The sequence below is a fragment of the Cnephaeus nilssonii genome (assembly GCF_951640355.1).
Source record: "Cnephaeus nilssonii genome assembly, chromosome: 6".
In the NCBI taxonomy this organism is placed as follows: domain Eukaryota; kingdom Metazoa; phylum Chordata; class Mammalia; order Chiroptera; family Vespertilionidae; genus Cnephaeus; species Cnephaeus nilssonii.
Genome location: NC_137077.1, coordinates 4,714,532 through 4,741,593, shown reverse-complemented (window position 1 = coordinate 4,741,593; position 27,062 = coordinate 4,714,532). Strand labels below are relative to the sequence as shown.

Here is a 27,062-nt window from a genome sequence, read left to right as displayed (position 1 = left end):
CTGTGTTTGTAAGAAGTACTATGTACTTGTTTCCAATTTTCCAGAAAGTTACAAAGCTGACACAAATGGTCTAACTACACAATTCTTCCATTGTCAGGGCCCTGAGCCTGCTCAGCTTATCATTCCATAAAGGCAAACAACTGTATAACTTTTCCTCATCTGTGACACAAAGATAAAAATAAGCAGAGGTAGTCATATTCTAAACATCTGCTGGTTCACACCTTCTCCTAATAGGGAGATCATCTATTCTAACTCTTAGTGTTTGTATCAATCAAGTGCTTTTGTAAACAGAATACAGTGACAATAAAAATAAGAATTTGAAAGAGAGATTTGCCAAAGAAAATCCCTGTGATGATCTACTCTTAGTATAATCCAGAACTGATAAAAAGCCAAGTTTTTCCCATAATCCCTACAGATTTGCCTCGGCCTACAGCTATTTTCCCTGAGAGTTTCTAAACTCCTAAAACTCTGGTTAACTTCTCTTCCTCATCTAAATGGTCAAAGTTTTCTTATAACAACATACCACACAACTGAAAAGCTAAGTTCCTCAGTCTGAATTTTTGTTTATACCTGACAGAAGCTACAGCTTTCTCCCAGAAGGATTTCAAAATGCTGAAGCTTATCTCCAAAAAACTCTACAAATACTTTTCAGTAATCTAATGGCAACTGCTTTGCTACTAAAAAATTTCCCAACATCTTCCTGCTTGGGCAGGCCCTGCTGAAATCCCCCTCCCCATAGAGGGGAATTTGAGTAAAAACACTGCCAGCTTCCAGTTCCCTTAGGCAAATTTCCAGCCTCTGTGCAAGGCCATGAGGTTAAACATTTCTCAATGACGCAGACTCCCTCGGAGGGAGGAACAAGGAAAAAATAAAAATCAAGACTTATTCTTCCCAGTGCAGTAAATCAAGAGAGCAGCCAACTCCTAAAAAATAAAATGTGAGTGAAGCTAAACTATATACTGTTTGCTTTGCTAAGGCCCACAGTAGGAGCATAGAACCAGGATGAGAGCTGTGGAATGGGAGAAAAAGTTACTACAGAACCAGCAGTCCAGCCAAATTGACAGATAGATTTCCAGGTTCTCTAGAGAATCTCTAGAATATTAATACACATGTTTCCAGCCACTGTATAATTTATAATTAAAGCATAGTGACTGAATCGGTGGTTGTGGAAGAAAATGGAGTTACACATGAAGCAAATCATTACTTAGGATTAAAATGTGTATTAGGTGGAAGACTGGAAAAACTAAAGGAAAGTATGCTTAATCGACTTGTTGGAAAAAGAGTAGAAGGCTGATCACAGGGACGGTAAACTCATCTGAGGGGCTGGTAGAGGTCTTGAACCTTTGGCCCCCAGCATTTAGAAAAAATGAATGAAATAAAATCAGAACTGTTCCCCTGGAACTGATTTATAGATCACAGAATTTTAGAGTTTGAAAGGGCCTATTACTTATAAGAAAATTCCTATGTTAAAAATACTGTTACATTTGTACAACACTTTAAATAAAAAGTATTACATACTTGCTATGTACTGGGATCTGGGGAAACAGAAATAAGACACTTCCCCTGCACTGATGAGACCTGCTAGGAACAATAATGTAATTAAACAATTGCTCTGGTGCTTTGTACCAAGTATGGGGAGAGCACAAGAAGGAGTACCTAAGTATGTCTGGAATCAAACACAGCATGCATTTCGGAAGAGGCAGCCCTTGCTGGGACTTGAAAGATGAGTAGAAGTTAGTAGTCTGGCAGGCAGAGAGAGAATAGGTCAAAGCAGAGGGAAGATGATATGAAAAGAAACAGAAAATTAAAAGAGCACAGGATGTTTTATAAAAGCAGTTCAGCATTGCTGGGGACTGAAGTTGGAAGCGATAAGAAATGACTGAATAACCGGAAGCCAAATAGACAAATATAATAGTTTAAATTTTACCCCACAAGAAGTTGAATAATTCTGAAAAGAAAATTATTAGAACTGACTGTAGGAAAAAGTAGGTTGGCAGCTGTAAAAATGACAGATTAGAAGAGTCAGGTTATAGGCGGGAGACCAATAGGAAGGCTACTGAAACCACAGTGAGAAATTATCAGAGTCTGATCTAGGGCAATGAGACAAAATAGAAGTCTAAATAGAGGTACAATCTACAGAGCTCAGATACTAAATAGATGTGAGGAATATAGGAAAAGAAGAATTAAGAATGACTCCTAGTTTTCTGGTTAGGCAACTGGTACTGAGTTAGGGAATGCAGGGGTAGTCCTGGAATGATGACATCAATTTTAACTATGTAAAAGGCTGAAGTGTTTATGAGTCATCTAGATGTCTACGTGGGAAGAATTCACAGATTAAATGAATCCAGAGCTCAGGATACAGATACAGATGCCCTAGAGATACAGATACAGACATCCTGATAGGTGATAGCTGAAACCACAAGTTGGGATGAGATTGCTAGAGAGAATGTATAGGGCGGCATAGGCTGAGAAGAAAAAAAAGTCAAGGACTAACCCTGGGAAATACTTAGAGAAGCAGGATGAGTAGGCTGAGAGACAGAAGGCAAACTGGAGAGAGAATGGTGTCTATAGTTTAATTGCCCAGGATGTGAATGCCTTTTCCATTTGGGGGAAATTCCACGATAGGGGGAAGGCAGGCCCCTCTTATTACTACGGAAGCTGAAGAGGAACAGATAGTCCCTCTCTCAGCATACTGGCATCTAGTTCACAAACACAGCCCAAGTCTAGCCAACAAGGTCCTCCCATTTAGAAATTTAAAAATTGGGGGAATGACACAAAGGTGGAAAATATAATCAGAAATTATTCATGGCACTGCCACAAGTGTCTACTGGTGGCAATGCTAACAGCAACAGGAGTTCGTTGGAGACCAGGCCAGCAGCAATGGCAAAGAAGATCCAGTGAGCAGTGCCAGTGAAAGAGTCCTCAGCAGACCGGTTCTGTGACATGGTCATCACTGTTTTAAATGTGCTTATTTCTGTACATTTTATTTTAAAAATTTTTATTTAGTGATTTTAGAGAAAGGAAGGGGGAGAGAGAGAGAGAGAGGAACATTGACTTGTTGTTCCACTTATTATGCATTCATTTGTTGGTTCTTGTATGCGCCCTGACCAGAGTTTGAACCCTCAACCTTGGCATATCGGGAAGATGCTCTAAACCAACTGAACTACCCAGCCAGGGCCTCTGCTCACTTTCTGACCTTTATTATCCAGCTTTTTTATTAAGCTATGCACTATCCAATACTTTTCAAAAAAATTATTTTATGCTTAGGTTAATCAAGATTATACAAAGAACCCCAAGTAATATAGAATGAGGAGAGAACATCGAATAGGGTCCAATGGTAAAGAAAAATCAAGTAAGAGGCCTAAAATGGGCTCACTGAATAGCATGGCTAGGACAGTGGTCGGCAAACTCATTGGTCAACAGAGCCAAATATCAACAGTACAACGACTGAAATTTCTTTTGAGAGCCAAATTTTTTAAACTTAAACTTCTTCTAACGCCACTTCTTTAAAATAGACTCGCTCAGGCCATGGTATTTTGTGGAAGAGCCACACTCAAGGGGCCAAAGAGCCGCATGTGGCTCGCGAGCCGCAGTTTGCCGACCACTGGGCTAGGAGCTCAGTGGTAATCTTGGTAAAATTGTCCACGTGTTATCTCATTCCATCCTTACAACACTTTCTGAGGAAGACGAAACAGGTACTACATCTTTATTTTTCGAAGAATTATTTAATGAAAAATTTGAGGCTAAAGATTAAGAGGATTGCTTAAGGTCGTACAGTTCTTTTTACTATCCAAGGTTGTCCTCAGAAAGTTATTTTATAGATGCTCATTAAAGGAGATGTTAAATGTGTATACTAATTCTTATACCAAATGTCAACTAACACAGATGATGACCCCACTGGTTCACAATAGAGGACTTTCAGCTTTCCAATAGGTAATATAAAGAGGATCCTAACCAAAGCACTAGGATCCTGGTAGACAACCATCCAGAAACATACCTCAAAGTACAAGAGGTACCTTGCCACTCATCTTTCTCATAGCTCATTTATTGGTCGCTACGTAAAGAACACATCATCAACTATAGGATTCAAGTGGAATAATAAGGAATCTTCTATCCCTGGCCATGAGAACCACTGTGGGAATGAGAGGTTGAGAACTATCAAAAGAAGATGATTATTTCTCAACTTCATTCCTTTGGGATATGTCACAGCCAGGAAGAGAGAAATTGGAAAAAGCAGCTTTCACAAGCTGCCAAATCCATGTCCCAGTCCCAGGGGATAATTAGCCAATGAGGTTTTGTGGAACTGATGTAATGCTGGCAGAGGCTAAGTTTTATGGTTGAACATGTAGCCTCTTGATATTTAGCTAGAGGCTAAAAAGGATGACATCCTGAAAAGCCAAGAAACTCATACCCATAACACCACCACTTAGCAATTTGAATCTTAAATGTAATTTGTAAACTTGAACCAATCCATCTTTATTATGAATAGTTTATGAGAGCATTTGTTAAACTACAAATTTTCTAAATCTTATTTTATGTAACTCTTTTGTTAGGAAAAGAAATTTCTAAGCACCTCCAAAGAACAAAGACAGTTCAGAAAGCTTAAAGTAACAAAAGAAATTAGAAGGGAAGTTTTCCAAGGAATGAAGTCTGTTTGTGGTACTTTAATCCTACCACCAGCACACCAAATTTAAAGCTGTCTGACGTCCTTATGAAAAGAATTTTTGAAACTGAGTACACTAAGCCAAGAGCTTTCAGGAGCACCACATATCTCATAAAAATTGTCCATCTTCACCTTAAAAGTGCTCTGAGATGCAGGAAGTAAGAAACCAGCGGGCAGGGAGCAGAAGTACTCAGACACTAATACTCTTGATTTGAGCTTACGTGATTAAGTTTCAAAATGAATGCTTGCCATTTTAATAAAAATGGTTAAGTCACTTGAGTTAAATATGCCATGATGATATCCCAAATCCTGAGTCAAAACTAAGTATATTAAAAAGAAAAAAATCAATTTCAAATCAATTACCGGAACAGAGGGCTCTCAAATATGTGCTAGCGGCCTACTTGAAATAAGATACAATTTCTGGTTCAACCCTGAGCAGAACAGTATCTAGTGATAGGAATACGAATACTCTGTAGGTTTACATATCTTGACCATTTCATGAACATTGAGGACCACCTTTCTCAAAATTAATAAGGGACAGGGAAAGATGGCACACAAAAACATGGCTGCTACATCTTTATAAAGGAACTAGAGTCATCCTTAGCAAGACGGTTTGTACTTGCTTTGTGAGAAATAGTTTGGTTGGGGGACCTGAATACCAAATACTCCAGGAGTGGCTTTCTTCTTCCCAGTCTTTCCAATATTTCATGCTCACTTCATTCATTCAATAACATACATTTATTTAGCATCTACTAGGTATCAAACTAGATAGATGCTGGATATAAAAGGGTAAAACAAAGTGAACAGTAACAGATATAATACCTACATTCATAGAGTTTATTATCTAGTAAGGGAAATACACATTAAAAAATAAAAAACACACCCATAAATAAAGTATAATCTCAAAGTATAAGTGTGTGAAGAAAAGAGAAAAAGAATGAAAACCACTGGAGAGGAGGGGCATTCTCTGAGACCTGAAGGATGACTAGGAATAAATAAAACAGGTAGGAAATAGGAGGGAAGAAAAAATGATGAATGGAATCTAGAAAGTAAAAGGGCAAAGAACAGGAAGTGAAGCTGAAGAGGTAGGCAGGGAAAGAAAAAGGGGGGCCATGCACTTTGGGACACTCACCTGTTAGTCCATAAGCACAAATACTGACTTCAGGACTAAATATTATCTAAACCAGAATACGATCCCTATGCAAGTGGGGACCATGTTTTTCTAGATTCTAAAACACCTTTCATGAAACACCTAGCAAATTCTATGAGTACATCAAAAACATATTTTTTCTTTAAATTCACCTAGACTTTTCTAAAAAATAAAAATAAAAAGTATACTACCCACCTTAATTGGAAGTAAATATAAATTTAGTAAAATCAAGTCAGTTGACCAAAAGCCTAACTCCAAGGTGATGATCAGGATAAAACTAATGAAAGATCTGCAAACATCTCATGGACTGACTTAGCAGAAATAAAATTCGGCTGTTAAGAAGTTCCTGAAAGCTCAGTACTACAGAGCTCAGAAGAAAAGGGGGAAGGAGGCCAGGACCTTTTTTCTTTCCAGAGCCAGCAAGGACCTTCACATGGAAAATGTTCCTATTCTATAGATATACAGTTTCAATTCACTTTTTTTTTTAAATTTCTTTATTGATTAAGGTATTACATATGTGTCCTTATCCCCCCTTTGCCCCTCTCACACCCCCACAGAAACTATTTGCTACGTCGGAAAAAATTTCTAAGGCACGTTTATGGCAAGACGCTCAGGAGGTTTTAGTTAGTGTCAAACATACGATGCTGGTTTGGGCATGGGTATAGAGTTAGAAATCTTACTGCCATGTAACTCAAAACAGCATCCTTTCTGATCATTGTGAACAGGTACAAGAGTCACTGTTAAAACCAGGAAAGCTCTAGGCAGAGGTTAGAGCTTGTAGGAAAGCTTTCTAAATAAGTTAAATGCAGGAAAAAAAAAAAAGGCCATCTCTATACAGAGAGGAGGTCTAGAACAACAGAATTTAATATAGGTATTCAAAAAGAGCAAAAGGTTAGAGGTATTTTTTGTTCTTAACTATTATGTCATAGTGTTCTAGGGGAAAAATAAGGCTGGGAAGGAAGGGGGGCAAAAAAGACAGGTAGGTCTATGTCTTGAGAGAAGGGGACAAAGGAACTTAGACAAATTGGGTAGCCTGTCAATTACTATATAATTACTTGGGGATAAAAGGATTTTGAGTTCACATGGAAAGCAACATAATGTAGTGGTAAAGAACATGGAATCTTAGCTCTATCACTTACCAGGTGTGTAGCATTTCACATATTCCTTATCTACTTTGCACCATCAATTTCATAATCTGTTAAAGGGGATAATAAGCCCTGGCTGGTAGCTCAGTGGTTAGAGTGTCGGCCTGTACACCAAAGGGTTACTGTTTCGATTTCTGGTCAAGAGCAAGTACCTGGGTGTCAGGTTTGATCCAGGCCCAGTAGGATGCATGCGGGAGGCCACCAATCCATGTGTCACTCTCTCCCTGTCTGTCAGTCTCCCCCCACCCCACCCTCACTCCCTCCCTTCCACTCTCTCTAAATATCAATGGAAAAAATATCCTCTAGTGAGGATTAACAAAAAAAGCAAAAGGGGATAGAGAATTAACAAAAAAAGTGGGGGAGGGGTAGTAAGAGCATCCATTTCGCATCTTTGTTGTAAAGATTAAGAGTTAACATATGTAAGAAGTTTGGGACACTGTCTGGCATATGGTAAATCCTATTTAAGTGTTAGCTACTATTTTATTTTAAATACGAGGGGCCCAGTGCATGAATTCGTGCACCTTGAAAGGAACTGTGGGTCGCTAGGCTGCGGGTAGGCACAGGGGCGGGGCTCGGCCCCTCCTCCGTGCCCCTGCCTGGCCCCTCCCGCCGCAGCCCCCGGTCCCCTGTCTGCCAGCAGCCCTGCTCCTGTCACTGCTCCTATGCGCTGATGGCGCAGAGCAATTGGGGCCAGCACTAGCAGCGGGTGCGAGCGGGGCAGGTGCTGTCAGTGGGTGCAAGAGGCGGCTGCTGCCCCGATCACCCCTCAGGAAGAGAGGGAGATGGAGAAACCCTCGGGGATGACCAGGGCTGGCAGCCGCCGCTCGCACCCGCTGATGGTGCCGAGCGATCAGGACCAGTGCCGGGCACCAGCAGCAGGTATGAGCGGAGGCTCCTGCGCTGACTGCAGGTGAGAGCAGGGCCAGCGCTGGCAGTGGGTGCAAGCGGCGGCTCCGGCGCTGGCAGCAGTGCGAGCGGGGCCGGCACTGGCAGCAGATGCAAGTGCCAGGCAGGACCGCAGTACGCGGGAGCAAAGAATTTTCAGTAATCACCAGAGGCTTGCCCGGATGATGGCGACCAGTGCCCCGCCTTGGTCTGGCACCCCACTCGCATGCTCCAACATCCCGCCGCAGTTGATGCCCACCATGTTCCACACACGCCCCGTGGTGGTCAGCACACGTCATAGCAACCAGTTGTTCAGTTGTTCAGGTTGTTCTGCTGTTCGGTCTATTTGCATATTAGCCTTTTATTATATAGGATATATTTATATTTTGCTATAATTCTTACAAAACCCACTTAAAATTCCATAATCGAGAAATGTGTCTGTTGTGTTTGGCATTTACATTTTTTTGCACTTTCCTATTTGGTTTCTACTAGTTCTTAATGGTTTGTTTTTAAAATACAAGGCTGCCTCAGCTATGCTTAAGGAAAATAAATTATTTGTCCACCTGTGGAGCAGATTTTAAGTGGGAAATACTCAAACCCCTGGTTTGGGGCATGATCAGGCCCCAAAAATGAGTGAGGGCAGGGGAAGAAAACCTCAGGGAGAAAGTTCAGGAGCCACCTACCGTTAGTATTTCTAACTTGGTGATCATCTTCCAGAACTGTTCTCAAACCTGGGAGGGTTTTGTGTAATTATAGCACATTTCCTGGCAAGGTATCAGGGTTGGGAGACAGAGGTGATGTAGGTGGAAAAGAAGTTCACACACTTGGTATTTTCTTAGTTTTGTTTGTTAGCATTACCTAGCTGTGCTACCTCCTCTTCATCGTTTGCTTACTCCCTTGAAGAGTCACTTTAACTTCAACCTCCTAGAACCCAAATTAGCTCCAGGTGCTCCACAGCGGAGGTGAAAGGCAATCAGCCTGATTTTTAATACCCAATGAAACATTATTCTGTTGTACATAAAAGGAAAAAAAGCAAATGCCAATAGAATGTTCCACAAGTTTAAAAATATTTAGAACAATTACACCCACTCACAGATTTTGAAAAAGCACAGCAACAGAATTATGCTAGTTCAAAAGTGTAAGAGCACAGTCTGACTAAAACTGATTAATCTAATTTCACTTTGTAAAGTGACTAGATGGAAAAAGGAGAGAGAAATTAGCAATATAAGTCAGAATCCCTAAGTTAATATTTATAACAGCTGTTAGCCTATATTAATAAAAGACAGTTTTAACCTAAAGGTCACTTTAAGCTTACAAGAATTAGAGATAATTTTTATAAAATTTAAAATCAATTTTATTGAAGTTTAATTTTGATATAATAAACCTTGCCCATTTAAAGCATACAGTTCAATGTGTTTTGACAAATGTATACACCTACCATAACCACTATGACAATTAAGATATACACTGAGTGGCCAGATTATTATGATCTCTGAACGCATAATAATCTGGCAACTCATGCAAATTATCCCCTTGACCAGGAGTTCGACCAGCAGGCAGGCCAGCCAACCGCCCATGTCCCCTCCCCCTGGCCAGGCTGGCCGGACCCCACCCATGCACGAATTCAAGCACCAGGCCTCTAAAATATATGTGTGTGTGTTGTGTGTGTGTGTGTATATATATATATATATGTGTGTGTGTGTGTATACACATACACACAGACACACACACACTGAGTGGCCAGATTATTATGCGTCCAGAGATCATAATAATCTGGCCACTCAGTGTACATTTTCATCCCCTAAAGTTCTCTTATGCCCCTTTGTAGTTATCTTCACTTTCCACTTCCGGTCCCAGGTAACAATTTTCTGCTTGTTGTCTATCACTCTAGAGGAACCTGCATTTTTTCTCATACAATTTTTTTTTATTGAGATATTCACATACCATTTAATTCAGTCACTCAAAATATATAATTCAGTAGTTGTAAGTATATTCCCAAAGTTGTGCAACTACCGCCATTATCTAATTCCAGAATATTTTCATTACCTGCAAATGAAACTCATATCCACTGGCAGTCACTCCCCATCCCATCCTGTCACAAGGCCCTGCACCACTAATCTACTTTGTCTCTATGAATTTGCCTATTCTGGACATTTCATATAAACTGAGTTGTTCAATATGTGCTTATCTTCATTCACATAGCATGTTTTCCAGGTTCATTCATTTTACAGAATATATAAGTATATCATTCCTTTTTATGGCTGAATACTATTCCATTGTAAGGAAATACCACATTTTGTTTATCCATTCATCAGCTGATAGACATCTGGGTTGTTCCCACTTTTGGCTAATGCTGCTATAAATATTCATGTACAAGATTTTGTGTGGGCAAATTTTTTCAATTTTCTTAGGTCTATACCTTGGAGTAAAATTGCTGGGTCGTATGGTAACTCTGTTTAGATTTTTAAAAAGCTGCCAAACTGTCTTCATTTTTTAATTAAACTTATTATTTTGAGATACTTATAGATTAGTATGCAGTTTTAAGAAATAATACAGTGAGATCCCATCTCATGTATCCTTTACCCAGTTCCCCCACAATTATAACATCTTGCAAAACTATAGTGCAACATTACAACCAAGACATTATGGATATTGATAGAGTCAAAATACAGAACATTTCCAACACTACCAGGATCCCACATGTTGATCTTTTATAGCCACATCTGCCCTAGCCCTTGACAATCATCAATCTGTTCTCCATATCTATAATTTTGTCATTTTAATAATGTTATGTTACTAGAGGCCCGGTGCGCGAAATTCATGCATGGAGGGGGGTTCCTCAGCCCGGCCTGCACCCTCTTCAATCTGGGACCCCTCAGGGGATGTACCACAGGGATTGGGCCTAAACCAGCAGTCAGACATCCCTCTCGCAATCTGGGACAACTGGCTCCTAACCACTCGCCTGCCTGCCTGCCTGCCTGCCTGATCCGGCAGTCAGACATCCCTCTCACAATCTGGGATGACTGGCTCCTAACCACTCGCCTGCCTGCCTGCCTCATCACCCCTAACCCCTCTGCCTGCTGGCCTGATAGCCCCTACCTTGTCCCCCCGTCAGCCTTGTCACCCCTACCTTGCCCCCCCACTGCCGGCCTGATTGCCCCTAACCTCTCTGCCTGCCTGCCTGATCGCCCCTAACTGCCCTCCTCTGCCGGCCTGATCTCACCCCCAACTGCCCTCCCCTGCCAGCCTGATCTCGCCTCCAACTGCCCTCCCCTGCCGGCCTGGCCTCGCTCCCAACTGCCCTCCCCTGCTGGCCTGATCACCCCTAACTGCCTCTGCTTCAGCCCCCACCATGGCTTTGTCCGGAAGGAAGTTGGACGTCTGGAAGATGGCCAGTCGACCCGGTCTAATTAGCATATTACCCTTTTATTAGTATAGATATTAATGAATCATATAGTATGTAACCTTTTGGGACTGGCTTTTTCACTCAGCATAATTCTCTGGAGACTCGCCCAGGGTATTCTATGTATCAACTAGAGGCCCAGCGCACGAAATCGTGCACAAATAGAGTCCCTAGGCCTATCCTGCGATCAGGACCATGTCCGATGCTCTGTGACACCCTGCGCTGCCCCGCGACGCTCACCGCCCCGCGAAGCTCCACGATGCTCCCTGCCACCACCTTGCAACTGCTCTGTGACGCTCCGCCACGCTTGCCACTGCTGCCCCACAATATTCCGTGTAGCTCCTCGCCCCGCGATGCTCTGTGACGCTCTCCACAGCTGCCCCACGACGCTCCCGGCCACCGCCCCACGACGCTCCGTGAAGCTCCTCGCCCCGTGACGCTCCGTGACACTCACCACTGCCACCCTGTGATGCTTGCCACCGCTTCCATTGGATGCTCACCGCCGCTCAATAGTCCCCAGTCCTGCCCCGCCGCCACTCCCCCTCCCCCCGTTCACCGTGGTTCCCCGTTCGTTCGCCATGTTGCAATTGGAGCCTGCAGGGCGGGGGGAGAAGGGACCGAGAGGTGGTCAATGCATCTCATGGCGACTCGTTGAGTGGTCTTTCTGGTTGTTACACTTATGGTCTGGCCTTTTATTATATAGGATAGTATGATCCTTTTTAAAATTTCTTAATTGCTGAATAACATTCCTAAGAACATTATATAAATGGACATTCAATGTGCACTCACTTGTGTCTGGCTTCTTACATTCCACATAATGTTGTTGAAATTCATCCTTTTTTAAAATGAATCAATATTTTGTTAATTTTTATTGCTAGTAATTTTCTGCTTTATGGTTGTACCACAATTTATCAATTCACCTGTTGATAGTTTGGGGTCATTAAAAATAAAGCTCCCCTATGAAGCTTCATGTACAAATGAATCTATGTTTCCATTTCTCTTAGGTAAAGACCTAGAAAGAGAATTGTTAGAATTATGTGGGAAATATGTTTTTTTTCTTTATTCTCTTTTTTAATTTAAATTCTTTGTTGTTTCAAGTCTCCTTCCCCCTACCCCCATTGACCTCTCCCCAGCCATTCCCACCCCCCAGAACATGCCCTCACCCCACTATGTCTGTGTCCATTGGTTATGCTCATATGCATGCATACTAGTCCTTTGGTTAATCTCTTACCCCATCCCCTCCCCTGCCTTCCTTCTTAGGTTGGACAGTCTGTTCGATGACTATGACTCTGGCTCTATTTTTGTTCATTTGTTTATGTTATTCATTATATTCCACAATTGAGTGAGATCATGTGATATTTATCTTTTCCCAACTGGCTTATTTCACTTAGCATAATGCTCTCCAGGTCCATCTATGCTGTTGCAAATGATAAGAGTTCCTTCTTTTTCACTGCAATGTTGTATTTCATTGTGTAGATGTACTACCATTTTTTTAATCCACTCAGTGCTGATGGGCATTTAGGCTGTTTCCAAATCTTAGCTATTGTAAATTGTGCTGCTATGAGGTGTAGATATCCTTTCTGACTGGTGTTTCTGATTTCTTGGGATATATTGCTAGAAGTGGGATTAGTCGGTCAAATGGGAGTTCCATTTTTAATTTTTTGAGGAAACTCCCTACTCTTTTCCACAGTGGCTGAACCTCGACAGCAATTGTTGTTTGTTGATATGTTGATGATAGTCATCCTGACAGGTGTGAGATGGTACCTCATTGTCGTTTTGATTTGCATCTCTCAGATAATTAGTGGCTTTCAGCATGTTTTCATATGTCTCTTGGCATTCTGTATGTCCTATTTCAAAAAGTGTCTATATAGGTCCATTGCCTAATTTTTAATTGGATTGTTTATCTTCCTTTTGTTAAGTTGTATGAGTTCCCTGTAAATTTTGGAGATTAAACCCTTATCGGAAATAACATTGGTAAATATGTTCTCCCATGCAGTGGGCTTTCTTGTTGATTTGTTGATGGCTTCTTTTGCTGTGCAGAAGCTTTTTATTTTGATGTAGTCCCAGGAGCTGTATCGGTAAAGATATTGCTACAACATATGTCTGGTATTTTGCTGCCTATGGATTCGTCTAAGATTTTTATGATTTCCCATCTTATGTTTAATAAGTCCTTTATCCATTTTGAGCTTATTTTTGTGTATGGTGTAAGGTGGTGGTCTAGTTTCATTTTTTTGCATGTATATGTCCAATTTTCCCAACACCATTTATTGAATATGTTTAACTTTTTAAGAAATAACAAATTGTTTTTCAAAATGATTATACTGTTTTACATTCCACCAGTCGTGTATGAATTCCCATTGCTCCATATTCTTGCCAACACTAGGGATTGTCAGTCTTATTTTTGTTGTACTGTCAGTCTTTTTAATTTTAATTATTCTAGTGGATATGTTGTGGTATCTCATGGTTGTAATTTAAATTTCCCTAATGTCCAATGATTTTGGAGCATCTTTTCATGTGCTTATTGGCCATTGCATATTTTTTTTGAAGTGTCTGATCAAGTCTTTTCCTATTTTTTAGTTTTAAGAGTTTTTTATGTATTATAGATACAACCCCTTTGTCAGATACATGTGAATATTTTTTCCACACTCTATGGCTTGTCTTTTTATTTTCAGCAATGTACAAAGAGGAAACGATGTGTTTAAACTTCATAAAGTCCAATTTAAAAATTTTTCTTTTATAGTTCATGCTCTTTGTGTCCTTTAGATTTTGCATTTATGTCTGTGAACCATTTCAAGGTAATTTTTATGTATGGTATGAAATAAGAATCAATGGATTTTTGTTTTGATTCATTGTTTTTGGAGTTTGGGGGGACATAGGTAGCTAGTTTTTTCAGCATTCTTTGTTGAAAAGGTTTCCTTCCCTGATGTATCAACTTTTATTTAAACAAAGAAAAGAAAAAGGAAATAACACTACTTCTAAATACTCAAAACCACTGCTATTCCCACCTTAGACAGCATAGGCCTGAACAGCAAGGTCTGTACCTTCCCTCCTTAGACAGCACAGGCCTGAACAGCAAGGTCTGTACCTTCCCTCCTTAGACAGCACAGGCCTGAACAGCAAGCTCCAATGGTTCAGAGAAGAAGCAGCCTAACTTCTAGACAACAAGTAAATGTGTGTTTTTTTCTGAAGCTATTACCTATTCTTTCTTCCAAAAGCCAAGAAAACTTACCCTAAAAAGATGTCGAATTGTGAACATTTATCACATGGTGAATACTGTACTAAGAGCAAGTTTCCTTTTTTTTGTTTCCTATTTTATCCAATGTTTCCATAGTAATTAGACATCATATAATCTTTCCAACCATTGTAGTTCTATCTTCTGATTTTTATCACTTTGAACAGTGCTTACTACTCAGGAAATACATCAATACATCATCATTTCACCTGTTCACATCAACAACAAAAAAAGATCAATAAAGTATCTGTTGGAACAATACTTCTCAACTTTAATGTGCACCTGAGGATCTTGTTAAAGAGAAGATTCTGATTGCATGCCTAAGGTGGAGCCTGAGACAGTGCTCCCAAGTGATACAGATGCTGCTAGTCCTTGAAACACACTATGAGTAAGTAGCAAGGTGTTAGAATACTGAGTGCATAGTATCTATTTGGACAGCCTAATTAATATTAATATTACAAGTTTTCAATACTCTATACAGCTAAATATTTTATAAATTATTTTTATGGCACTGATTTGAGGAATATAACCTAATTGATTCTCAAGAGAACATACGAAATATAACAACTCAGAAAGTCAAGGTCAATTTAGCTTTTTTGTTGTTAATATTTTTTGCATTGATTTTTAGAGCGAGTAGAAGGAGGGGAGAAAGAAGGGAAGAAGGGATTGGGGGGAGAAAAAGAGAGAGAAATAGCAATGTGAGAGAGACACATCAATTGGTAGCCTCCCACACATGCCCTGACCAGGGCGGGGGAATGAAAGGAACCTGCAATCCAGGTATGTGCCCTTGACCAGGAATCAAACCAATGACCCTGTGGCGCTCTGGCTGATGTTCTACCACTGAGCTATACCAGCCAGGGCTAATTAACATTTTAATGCTTGAACTAAGTGCTCTAGGTCCTATTTATAAAGCAAAGATGAGGCAATATGAGTTATGGCTTTCTGATAAAGAGTAGATGGGTTGTTACGGGATTTTCAACCTACCTTCAGGTCAAAGAACAAAATATATTACAGAAATTTACTTTCAAATAATTTTTTAAAATTTATACCAACACCACTCTTTATGCCTAAGAGATCTCAAATTATTCTAACCCATCAGAAACAAAAAAATAATTTAGTGTGTTTTTACTTTATAAAAACATCTGAAAGGTTCAGCAAATTGAGAGTAAGTCAGTGTGCATAGGAAGGATCTACAGCTCTGCCAAGAACATGGCCTAATACAAACACTGCAAAGATAAATTTCAATAAATCTTACAAAATAGTAACAAAGGGAAAAAATGAAAACGGGATTTATACAAACTAGGCTGTCAGAAGGAACAGCTTAATGGGATGAAGTGCCTCTTTATCACACATTGTTTGGTCAGTGGAGTGCTTTGACTACAGATGTCCCAAACTAACAGTTCTAGCTCCCAATCCAAGATACTATGTTTTCAGCCATTTTCTCTCTCTTTTATCCATACCTACAACACACACACATACACTCTCTCTTGCTCTCCTATTATAATACTAGAGGCCCGGTGCATGAAAATTCAGGCACTGGAGAGGGGGGGGTACCTCAGCCTGGCCTGCTCCTTCTCACAGTCCAGGAGCCCTCAGGGGCGGGAGGTGATCCGGCGATCAGAGGAAGGTGACGCCCCATCACACCTCTGCTGTTGCCACTGCCGGCAGCGCAAGCCTTGGCCAGCCCTGGTTACCTGAGTCTCGGGTGGCCCTGGGCGGCTGGGCAGCCACCATCCGAGACTTGCCTGCACCTCGGGCCGGCCCTGGACGGCTGGGGGGCTGAGGGGACTGGGGGACTCTGGAGGCAGGCAGGGCTGAGAAAACTGGGCGCCGCCATCTGTGGCTGTGGGTGCCGAGATCTTTGAGGATGTGGCAGTCAATTAGTATATTCCCTCCTTAATGGCTGTGGGCAACTTTATGATGGTGTGAGGGTCAATTAGCATATTCCCTCTTTATTAGATAGGATTACTGTTTTACAGATGAAATAACAGGTACAGAGAGGTTAAGTAATTTACCCAATGTTACCAAGGACACACAGTTAATTAGTGGCAGAGCCAAGAAACCTGGACTCCAAAGTTCGTGCTCTTAAACATTATCCCTACTCTTCTCAAACTTTTTAATGTCAGGAATCCTTTACCCTCTTATAGTTATTGAGAACTTCAAAAAGCTAATGTATAACACACTTGTTTATGTGGTTTATACATATCAATGCTTTTCATGTAAGAAATTAAAAAATAAAAATGAAAAACATTTAAAAGATTTACTCTTCTTTTAAAACTAGCAACAAACCCACTACATATTAACATATTTTTATGAAAAATACTATTATTTTCTAAAATGAAAAGACAACAGGGAAAAGAATGCCTCTCTTTTATCATTTTTGCTCATCTCGTGTATAATTTACTAAAAGACAGCTGTATTTTCACATGATTCTGTACTCAATTTGTTGGGATATTGACTATCATGTACCTCTAGAAAAATACATTGTACACTCATAAGAGAACAATTGGAAAAAAGACAAATAAAATTTTAGTATAAATATATGAAGTTTTAATCTTGCACCCACTGAAAAGGACACCCAGAGAGGTCCCCAGACCACATTTTGAGAACTACTATACTAGTTAGTGCAATGCATGTGATACAAAATTAAAATGCATGGTCTCAGGAACATACGTGCCTAAAACATATTCCACATTTTTTAGTAAATCATTTATTCAAGAATTACTATTAAGCACATATTATGTGGAGGTACCCTTACAGGCATTGGAAACAGCAGAAAACGAGAGAGAAACCCCGTACTTTGATGTATTTATATTCTAGTCGGGAGAGAGCAGTAATCAATAAACAAACAAATAAGTCACATATTCTGTCAGGTAACTAGCATGAAGAAAAATAAAAGCAGGATTTAAAAATATAGGGTGGGTCAGGGAAGGCCTAACTGAGAAAGTGGCATTTGAACGAAGATCTGAAGAAGGTGAGGGAGCAAGCCATGGGGCTACCAGCAAAAAGTGCTCCCAGTGAAAGAAACAGCAAGTACACAGCCCTGAAACAGAAGCATTCCCTGAGGGGCCCAGGGGACAGCAAAGAGGCCACTAGGCCAGGGCAGAATAAACAAGCGAGAGGAGGAGATGCAGCAGAGTTATAGGAGTGGGGGCAGATCACGTAGAACCCTGTGGGCACTATAAGGACCTGAGCTTTTTCTGTGAATGAGAACCACTGGCAGGTTCGGAGTGAGAAAGGCTATGATCTGACTTTCATTTTAAATGAACATATGTCAGTAGTGACTGCCATGAGATGAAGGATGCCCAAGACCCCTGACACCGTGAGCTCAGCCAGATAGTGCCCTTTAGTTTGTTGAGAGCAAGACAGAGAAAACTGATTTTTGTTGTTGATGGGGTTTTTTTAGTATTTTTTCCTTGTTATTATACAGAAAATCCTTTAAAAAATAATGCATGTGGTAATCATAAAAATGAAGCTAAAAAAAAACCACACACCCACAAAACCAGGAGACTCATCTTTATTTAATTTGGCACTGTTCTAATAAAGCTAAAACTGTGGTTCATGGTCTTGACAGCTTGCCTTATCCAAAAGGAAACAAGAGGGAGGAAAAAAAGATACAGACAGACAGACGAATTCAGATTCCTTTGATCTGGGTCCTAACTCTTAAGGGGATCCCAGATAAATCAATGAGTCAGAGAAAGGGGAGTAAGATGTAATCCAGAACACTGATGACAACAGCTGTCTGTCTGCCTACCTGTCTTCTGAGATCATCATCAAGGTATGAGATCATCACCCAGGCCAGAGAACACAGGGCAAGATGGAGGTCCACCATAGAACTATGGGGCCTGTAGCATCTGACTCCAGTTCTTAGGGGCAGGAAGTGGACACCCAGGCACTGTTCGTTTGTTTTTTTTTTAACATGTTTTTATTGATTTTAGAGATGGAGGGAGGGAGGGGAGGGAGGGGGGAGAGGGGGGAGAGGGGGGAGAGGGGGAGAGGGGGAGAGGGGGGGAGAGGGGGAGAGGGGGAGAGGGGAAGAGAGGGGGAGAGGGGGAGAGAGAGAGAGAGAGAGAGAGAGAGAGAGAGAGAGAGGTCAATAAGAGATAATCATTGATCAGCCACCTCCTGCACACCCACACTGGGGATTGTGCCCCAACTGGGAATTGAACCATGACCTCCTAGTTCATGGGTCAACGCTCAACCAAAACAGGGGGAGAGGGGATTAACCAAAGAACTTATGTGAATATATGTATAACCCATGGACACAGACAATGGCGTGGTGAAGGCCTAGGGAGGGGGGTCAGGGTAGAGGGGGTCAATAGGAAAAAAAGGGGACATACGTAATACTTTCAACAATAAAGATTAAAAAAAAATTTAAAGCAAACAAATCTGTTTCTAAGGGATAAATCAAAGAGGGCAATTAGAGATTTCAGTGTATATTGTACTCTTTCTTAGGTTATATAATGTGTCCATGGGTTCATGCACTGTGTATATTGTTGGACTCTATTCTTTCACATTTACAGGGTGTTCCATAATCATAATAAACTTAAAAGAGAACTCAATTGATTTGTGGGACAAAAATTCTCTTCTATTCCAATCCCATGAGGAAGTCACTGTTACTAGTTACTTCCAGAGATATGCTATACATAGATAAGCATGGGGTTGGAGGGTAGGGTGTGGGTAGTGTGTGTGTGTCTGGGTGCAGTGCATGAGAGTGGGTGGATGTGTGCACATATGTGCACAAAAGAGACAGAAAGAACAAACTGACTCCCTGACTGTGCCTCATCAAGATCAGGTGTATGTCAGGGACCAAAGCATACCTAGGGAACTGCTTCAATACTTCTCTCTACAAGGGAACTCTGTCTCACTACCAGAGTTATCCTATATAATAAAAGGCTGATATGCAAATTGACCGAATGGCAGAACGACCAGTCACTATGACACACACTGATCACAGGGGGCAGACACTCAACGCAGGCGCTGCCCCCTGGTGGTCAGTGCGCTCCCACAGGGGGAACGCCACTCAGCCAGAAGCCGGGCTCACGGCTGGCGAGCGCAGCAGCAGTGGCTGGCGAGCCTCTCCCACCTCCGAGGCAGCGCTAAGGAGCAGCGAGCCCGGCTTCTGACTAAGCCAGAAGCAGGGATCACGGCTGGTGAGCAAGCGGCGGTGGCAGGAGCTTCTCCTGCCTACCCAGCAGCGCTAAGGACCCCTCAGGGGGTCCCAGACTGCAAGAGGGTGCAAGTCAGGCTGAGGGATGCCCCCCTCATCCCCCTAGTACACAAATGTCATGTACCAGGACTCTAGTAAATTAATAAGACTGCACTGGCTGAATGCTGGGATAAGGCCTGCCTGGTCAAAGCCTTACATATTAGCTGAGAAGAGCTGAACCCCAGAATTTCACTGTTCTAAAATACATGAGACATAGTACTGTGTCCCAATATTTCCTTAATGTTAGCTTCAGAAATCCCAAATATCCATCTAAGATCATCAGTTTTCTAATCACAAGGATCTAGATAGGTTTCCAGAATGGTAATAGATGCTTTAATCCTGTACCTGTGCTTGATCAGAACACTTAGATGTAGCAGTGTGCCCTGTCTTCACAGGCAGACAGACAGGGCACACTGCACATCCTGAGATGTAGAAGAATCTCAATTTTGAAAGTTCTGCTGTCAACAGCGCCTGCTTTGAAAGGATTGGCTAAGATACAGGATGGTGGTTAGAAATGGATTTATTTCTTAATGCAAAAACAGATCCCAAAACACTTCAATAAATTCCTGATTTAAAAAGGCTTATGCCTATTAGGGGAAGTATGTCGAACCATTTTCATTCATTTAAAAAAAATTTTTTTCTAAGGGTCTTTATGTGCCAGTGTCAGGAGCCAGTATATAGGTTAACATATTGCCTTTGAGAAGTCAATAGTTTAGGGAGGCAGGTAAAAAATGATAATTAGTCTACATTGTAAAAGTGGTACTAGGGAACAAACAGGAGGAAGGGCTGACTCTATTGAGAGAGGTTTCAAAGAAAGGCAGTATCTGAACTGGATCTCAAACAGTCAGTAAGAAACCACCACCAGTAAGTAAGATGAAAGTCTTTCTGTGCAAATATGCCTCACCAAAATCCCCAAGCTCCAAATACTAAATGAAAACTGTCAGTAAGTACACAATGAACCCTGGAACTTTGCTATATAATATTCAGTATCCTAAAGTTTAATGTAGGGTAAAAACTTTTGCATCTTGAATTTTTTCTTAAAGAGGTTTAACTACTTTAAAATCTTATTAAACAGTAGTTTCACCTAAAAAGCATATATTAATGGAGGTCCCAAATATTTTACTGCTAGAAAATATATTGCTCACATAGTCTAAATGTCAACTTAAAAAAAAAAAGTTGGCTTTTGGTTTATTAAGGCTTCATAACAGATGCTTTTTCACTTTCCATCATAAATTTAACTGTCAGATTACTATTATATTTCATAACTTCTTCTGAAGGGTAGAGCTTCAGAAGAAAACAGTAACAATTTCACAAAACCAACACATTATTAAATTTTTTGAACATTTAGGAATCACAACTATTATAGAAATAGGTTTCCTATTACTCCTTCCTATACCGTTTCTCTTTTACACACACAGGCAAAACAAAGAGGTCCACATACATGCTGTTCTCTGCAGACCTTTCATTCTACCTGTTTGCAACACCCTTGCCAATTTCATCTATACTTGTCTTACATACTATTATCCTCTGAAAGTTTTATGAAGTAGTTAGTTGGTCCAACAGATGGGTGGCTAGCTCTGCCCAACATATGTCATAGGAAAAACAGCTCTTAGGCAAGACAAGAAAACAAGTAAATCCCTTTCCCTTATCCAGCTGGGAAGAGTGAGACCCTTTAGGAGAAAGCAAACAATCTTTTAACCTTTATTAAGAAAAGTGATTAGACTGAGGTGATCTGTAAGTAAAAGATGATCAAAGAAGGGAGAGAGAGTTCAAATGCTAACATCTACTCCCTAAGATGAACCATGCACTTGCCCGCAGACAGCAGAGAACTAGAGTACAGAAAGGAAAAAATAATTGAGTCAGTGTAACTGGGAGCTATTTCATCAAAGACAGATGGGAAACATTCAGATAAGCACATTATCTTGTTTAGAACATAGAGCTCAACAGATTTGGGGGAGGAAAAGGAAAGGCAACCTGGAACACATAGCATATTATAAACAGAAAAACTTAATTAAATGTCTCATCCACGGTCTTCTTTGTAAAAAAAAAAAAAAAAAAAAGAATAGCAATATCTTTTCTCTTTGCCCCTTACCTGTCCATAAGCTTAGCCAGATAGCATCTGATCCTATCTTCAGATGGATATCTGTGTCTTTCAACATACTATCTAATCACTCCCCAAGGAAAACAGTGAGACCAATTCTGCCAGAGACAGTATCTTCCAGAACCAAGGAGTCTCATTCTCCTTTGAGTAAAGGCCAGTGGATGGGAAGAGATCCTCAAATGCCACTTGTACGAATCTATCAAGCTATGCTGTAAAACAGGAAAACACTAGACTACATTTTAGCAGAAGTCTAAAAATAACAAAAGAACATTCCCTATTTTTAGATGTCTAACTTATAAGTTTAAAAACACTAAAAGTAAAACAAACCATTAAAAACAAACTGGAATTTAAAATGTTTTAAGATACTTTTTGAGTTGGGGAGACTGTTTTTAGAGAATTTCAAAAATTCTTTGTTTTCTGTCTCCTTGCTCAAACTTTCCCATCTCTAAAACTTAAGAGTCCTAATCCTATGTGTTATCAAGAGCATTTCCAAAGACCCAAAACACGAAATAGAACGAAGGTTATACCACAAGAGAGAAAGAACAGCTAGGAAAAAAATTTTAAATATGCTTTCACATAAAGACATAAAAATAGAGTATAGATTACTGCCTGAAGACAATAATGTATAAAACAACAAAAACAAGTTAATTATCTTACATTAAAAGCAGTGCCACAGATGATAAAATAATTGATTAAAGGAAGATAGTTATTTTTTCCCCACATAAGTCTCCTCACTGAACAGTTTTAAGGTCAGTAAACATCTAATTCAAAGCTATGTCTGAATAATCAGAATTTGCAATTAGAAAAATAATTTTTTTTGCAATAAAAATCTGAAAACACATACATTTACTGGAACATTAATCTTAACCCCTATGTTCCTCCCCATCTCCATCCAATCCTAGCACAAATATTCCCAACCTTTTTTAAGAAACCTATGGCAAATAGGATTTGCAGGAAATATGGGAAATTACCGGACTGCACAGCCATCATTAACATCTCAGGTTCCAGTAGAGTCATGACAAATTCTTCTCAAAAACAACAGTTCACAAATATAATGAAAAAATTCAAAGTCGCAGAAGAAAGATGTTTTCAGAGGCTACCGAAGCTTTCATAAATTCAATCTCATGCCTTATGCTCAAAGCAGACTGTGAGAACTCCCCTTCTCAGTGCAGTTACCAGTTTATCCACCCTTCAGGCAAGTTAAGATGACACAGAGTTGAATTACTGCCGACAGGAAACCAAGAGAGCTCTCAAGTTAAGACATATGAAGTGTGGTTAGAACAGTGAGTGAGCTCCTCCCCTTGCTATTTGTCTCTGGGGGGAGGAGAGAGAAATACAGAAAGAGATATTCAGAAAACCAATTAACTGCTTCCCCGCCCCCCTCTCTTTTTAAAAAGGGAAGTTGAGGTTTTATTCAAAATCTTAGTATAAGAGACTCTGCTTCTATGCAATTTAGAGCAACAGATTAAACAGAATCCCTCAGTCTTGTGAAAGAGACAGCCCAATTACTGACCCACTGATAGGAGGTGAGGATGAGGATTAGGTATATAGAAACATATATATATATATATACATACATATAAATATGCATGTATGGTGAGTTCATTTTATGAAAAATGGTTCCAATGGCTTTTTCATCTGTGATATTTATAGATAACAGGCTAAGGAACTTGAATATTTAACTACAGAAGCTCAACTATTTTTCCACTCCCACTCCAAATAAAATATCTGTTTCAAAAAGTCATCTGAGGGGACATAAGTAATACTTTCAACAATAAAGTTTAAATTTCTTTAAGTCACCTGAATGCATTCCAAAGCTGTAATCTGTCTTTCAGATCTGCCAATCCCCTAGAAGAGCTTCTAACTTGTTCCTAAGTGAGAAATGTGATCTGTGACTAGACAGCTTACTGATGTTATTTGACTTTTCTAAAATACTTTATGGTCTTGTTGAATGTATGGAACATATAAGAAGGCATAAAATACTTTATGGTCTTGTTGAATGTATGGAACATATAAGAAGGCAGTTTCAAGACATAAGAATTTCCTTTTTCTGATAAAGAAACTTCAATTATTTTTCTACTAGCACAAAGCAGGATCTTCTGAATAAGGACGAACATGGGCACTTTACCTTCCATTGCAAAAAAACAAACCAACTGAAATCCTTCTAAATTATAGCAATTTCCAGTTATCCAAAATTAAAAGCTCCCTTCATACTACTTTTTACTAACAGATATTCAATAAGAATAATCAGATGCTTTTACCATATTTAATTAAGTTTTAAATAGCTCAAAACTAGAAATCCATGTTTAGGCCCTGGCCGGGGAGTTCAGTTGGTTAGAGCATGGTCCCAATATGCCAACATTGCAGGTTTGATCCCCAGTCAGGGCAAATACAAGAATCAACCAATGAATTCATAAATAAGTGGAAAAACAAACTGATGTTTTTATTCTCTCTCTCTCTCTCTCTCTCTCTCTCTCTCTCTCTCGCCCCCTCCCTCCCCCCTCCCCCCTCCCTCCCCTCCTTCCTCTCTCTCTTAAATAAATTTTTAAAATGTGTATAGAAATCCATGTTTAGTATGTTTACCTAGAATTCCTCAATCTTTCTGGTAAAGTATCAGCCTGTATTTTGAGAGCCTACTGCTGCAAACTCAGCCCAGTGAATGCCTAAATGCTCACATAGTCAAACAAATGATAAATTAAAGTACCAAAACACTTTAAAAGAGAACACTTTCAGAATGACTGAAGGCAATATTTTGTTATTAGAAAAGAAAAGCAATGCAAATTTGGGGGGTGGGGGGAGAGATTCTATGGCGGAGAGAAAAAACTTCCTTTCTTTCTCACTCCAAGAACATCATGTTTGAAAGAAAAGCTCTATATAGAACTGTGGGAATGACTCAACAGGCAACAGAGTGGCAGCCAGTGTGGGCTAAATGCTGCTCTGGAAAGACAGAATCATTCCCTCTGGCCCCTTCTGGCAAACAAGCTCACAAATTGTCTTATGAAAAATGGATAAATTTCAACTCTCATACTACATAGATAGTCTGGTCAGAGGTTAGGAACTAAAGGAAAAGCATCCCTAAAAGGTTGAGTCATCCCTTTGTCCCTATGTGGGCTGTAAAATCTGCTGTGTGAGGGTTTTTCAAATGAAACAAGTTCTCACAGCTCTGTACTTACATGAAAATATATACAAACTAGAGGCCCAGTGCACGAAACTCATGCACAGATAGGGTCCCTAGGCCTGGCCAGTGATCAGGGCCGATCAGGTTCCCCGCCTCCCTGAGCACTGTCACCATGCAGTCCCCCCCCCTCCCCCAGCCCTTCCCTTGCTCCCTCAGTGCCCTGCCTCCGCCATGCCACCCCCTGGTGGTCAGCGCATGTCATAGTGAGCGATGGAGCTCCCATTCTCCCGGTTGAACTCGCGAGGAAGACACTTTGCATATTAGCCTTTTATATATACAGATAGAAGATAGTGAGATTACTGCACAGAAGATGGTTGGAAGGGCAGAGGGCTATTTCCCTCCTGCCAAAACTTCTCTCTTTGCTGTTTAAGAGTGTTCGGAAAGCCACAATATTTCAGCCCTAACACAGATACTGATGGTCATATAGTGGAAGTAACAATAACACATCACATTCCAATTGACTTATTAACTTTTTCACAGCAATTCCACATCCATTATCTATCTCATCTGCCCTTTGGAATAAAAGGAGCTGCCCTAGCTGGTTTGGCTCAGTGCATAGAGCCTCAGTCCATGGACTGAAGGGTTCTGGGTTCGATTCTGGCACATACCTCGGTTGCAGGCTCGATCCCAGTCAGAGCACAAGTGGCATGCCACCAATCTATGTGTCTCTCTCACATCAATGTTTGTCTCTCTCTCTCTCCTTCCATCCCTTCCACTCTCTCTAAAACAAATCAATAGAAAAATATCCTCAGGTGAAGATTAACACCAAAAAAAGGAGCTAAAGAAAAACAAATTTTAAAACAAAATTCTAAAAAAAATCAATCTAAAAAAAAAGGGAAACAACAAGCAACATAATCTTTGCCTACTGCTAGACTGTTTGCATTTACCCTGGAGTATCAGCACAATGACAGGTTTCACAATTCCAAAAATATGAACTATGGCAGCTTCAGTTCCACTATTTTTTTGTGCAAATTGACAAAATTTTCATAGATAGAGAACTAAAGTAAAGTGTGACAATGTTTCTGCACAAGTGAACATGATTTTCAAGTTAATGGCACCAAAGAAATGAAGGATAATGATCTTAATTTCTAATAAAAGAAAAGCTCTCTTGCTTTTTTTTTTTTTTTTTAAGAGAGAGGGAAAAGAAGGGAAGAGAGGGAGATAGAAACATTCAACCTAAGAGTGAAACATTAGGGTTGTCTCCCATATGCCCATATGTCCATATGCACCCCTACCAGGAATGAACCCACAACCTAGGCCTGCGCCTTGACCAGGAATCAAACCTGGCAACCTTTCTGCGCACAAGACAACACTCCAACCAACTGAGCCACACTGGTCAGGGCCAAAGTTCTTTTGCTTTTAAATCATAACTCTCTAGCTAATCAACACAAGTTTAATTTGACTTACAGTCTCTATTAATCTACTCTAAAGGGACTTGATAAATGCAGGATATCAATAGTTTGCCCACAAAGCTTTCTCAACACACACACACACACACACACACACACACACACACACACCGACCAGCTCCTCAAAGGATTTTAATGTTCATAATCAAGAGGAACTAAACAAGTTCTGCCCTGACTGGTTTGGCTCAGTGGATAGAGCATCGGCCTACGGACTGAAGGATCCCGGGTTCGATTCCAGTCAAGGGCATGTACCTTGGTTGTGGGCACATCCCAGATGGCGGGTGTGCAGGAGGCAGCTGATCGATGTCTCTCTCATCGATGTTTCTAACTCTCTATCCCTCTCCCTTCCTCTCTGTAAAAAGTCAATAAAATATATTAAAAATAAATAAATAAATAAATAATAAAAATAAACAAGTTCTAATCCTATTTGACCTTCCTAGTGGATTTGTCATAGTTTTCATACTCTTCTGAAAATTTATCTCCTTGATTTTCTTAAAAATCCTACTTTCCTAACTCTCTGACCTTCTTCTCAGAATCCTAAGTGGCTCCTCTTTCTCTATCCCTCTCAGGGACACTTCTTTCCTTTTACATATTCTCCCTGGCCAGTTTCATCCTTTCTTAAAGTAACTATCACCTACATACTGATCCATATCTAGCTCTGACTTCTCCTAAGCTACCAACCATGCA

The 27,062-nt window shown here is 40.4% G+C and overlaps 1 protein-coding gene across 2 annotated transcripts in view; it reads right to left on the bottom strand.

Annotated features, from left to right (window-relative positions):
- MRTFA (myocardin related transcription factor A) overlaps positions 1-24,096 on the bottom strand; it is a 101,099-nt gene extending 77,003 nt beyond the window's left edge. Inside the window, exon 1 of one of the 2 annotated variants that reach the window (XM_079774276.1) lies at positions 22,760-24,096. In XM_079774276.1, coding sequence (XP_079630402.1) covers positions 22,760-22,805 — 46 coding nt within the window. In that variant the 5' untranslated portion in view covers positions 22,806-24,096. The remainder of the gene's footprint in view (positions 1-22,759) is intronic. The other variant, XM_079774275.1, reaches the window with a different exon arrangement.
- Between the last annotated feature and the right edge of the window lie 2,966 nt (positions 24,097-27,062).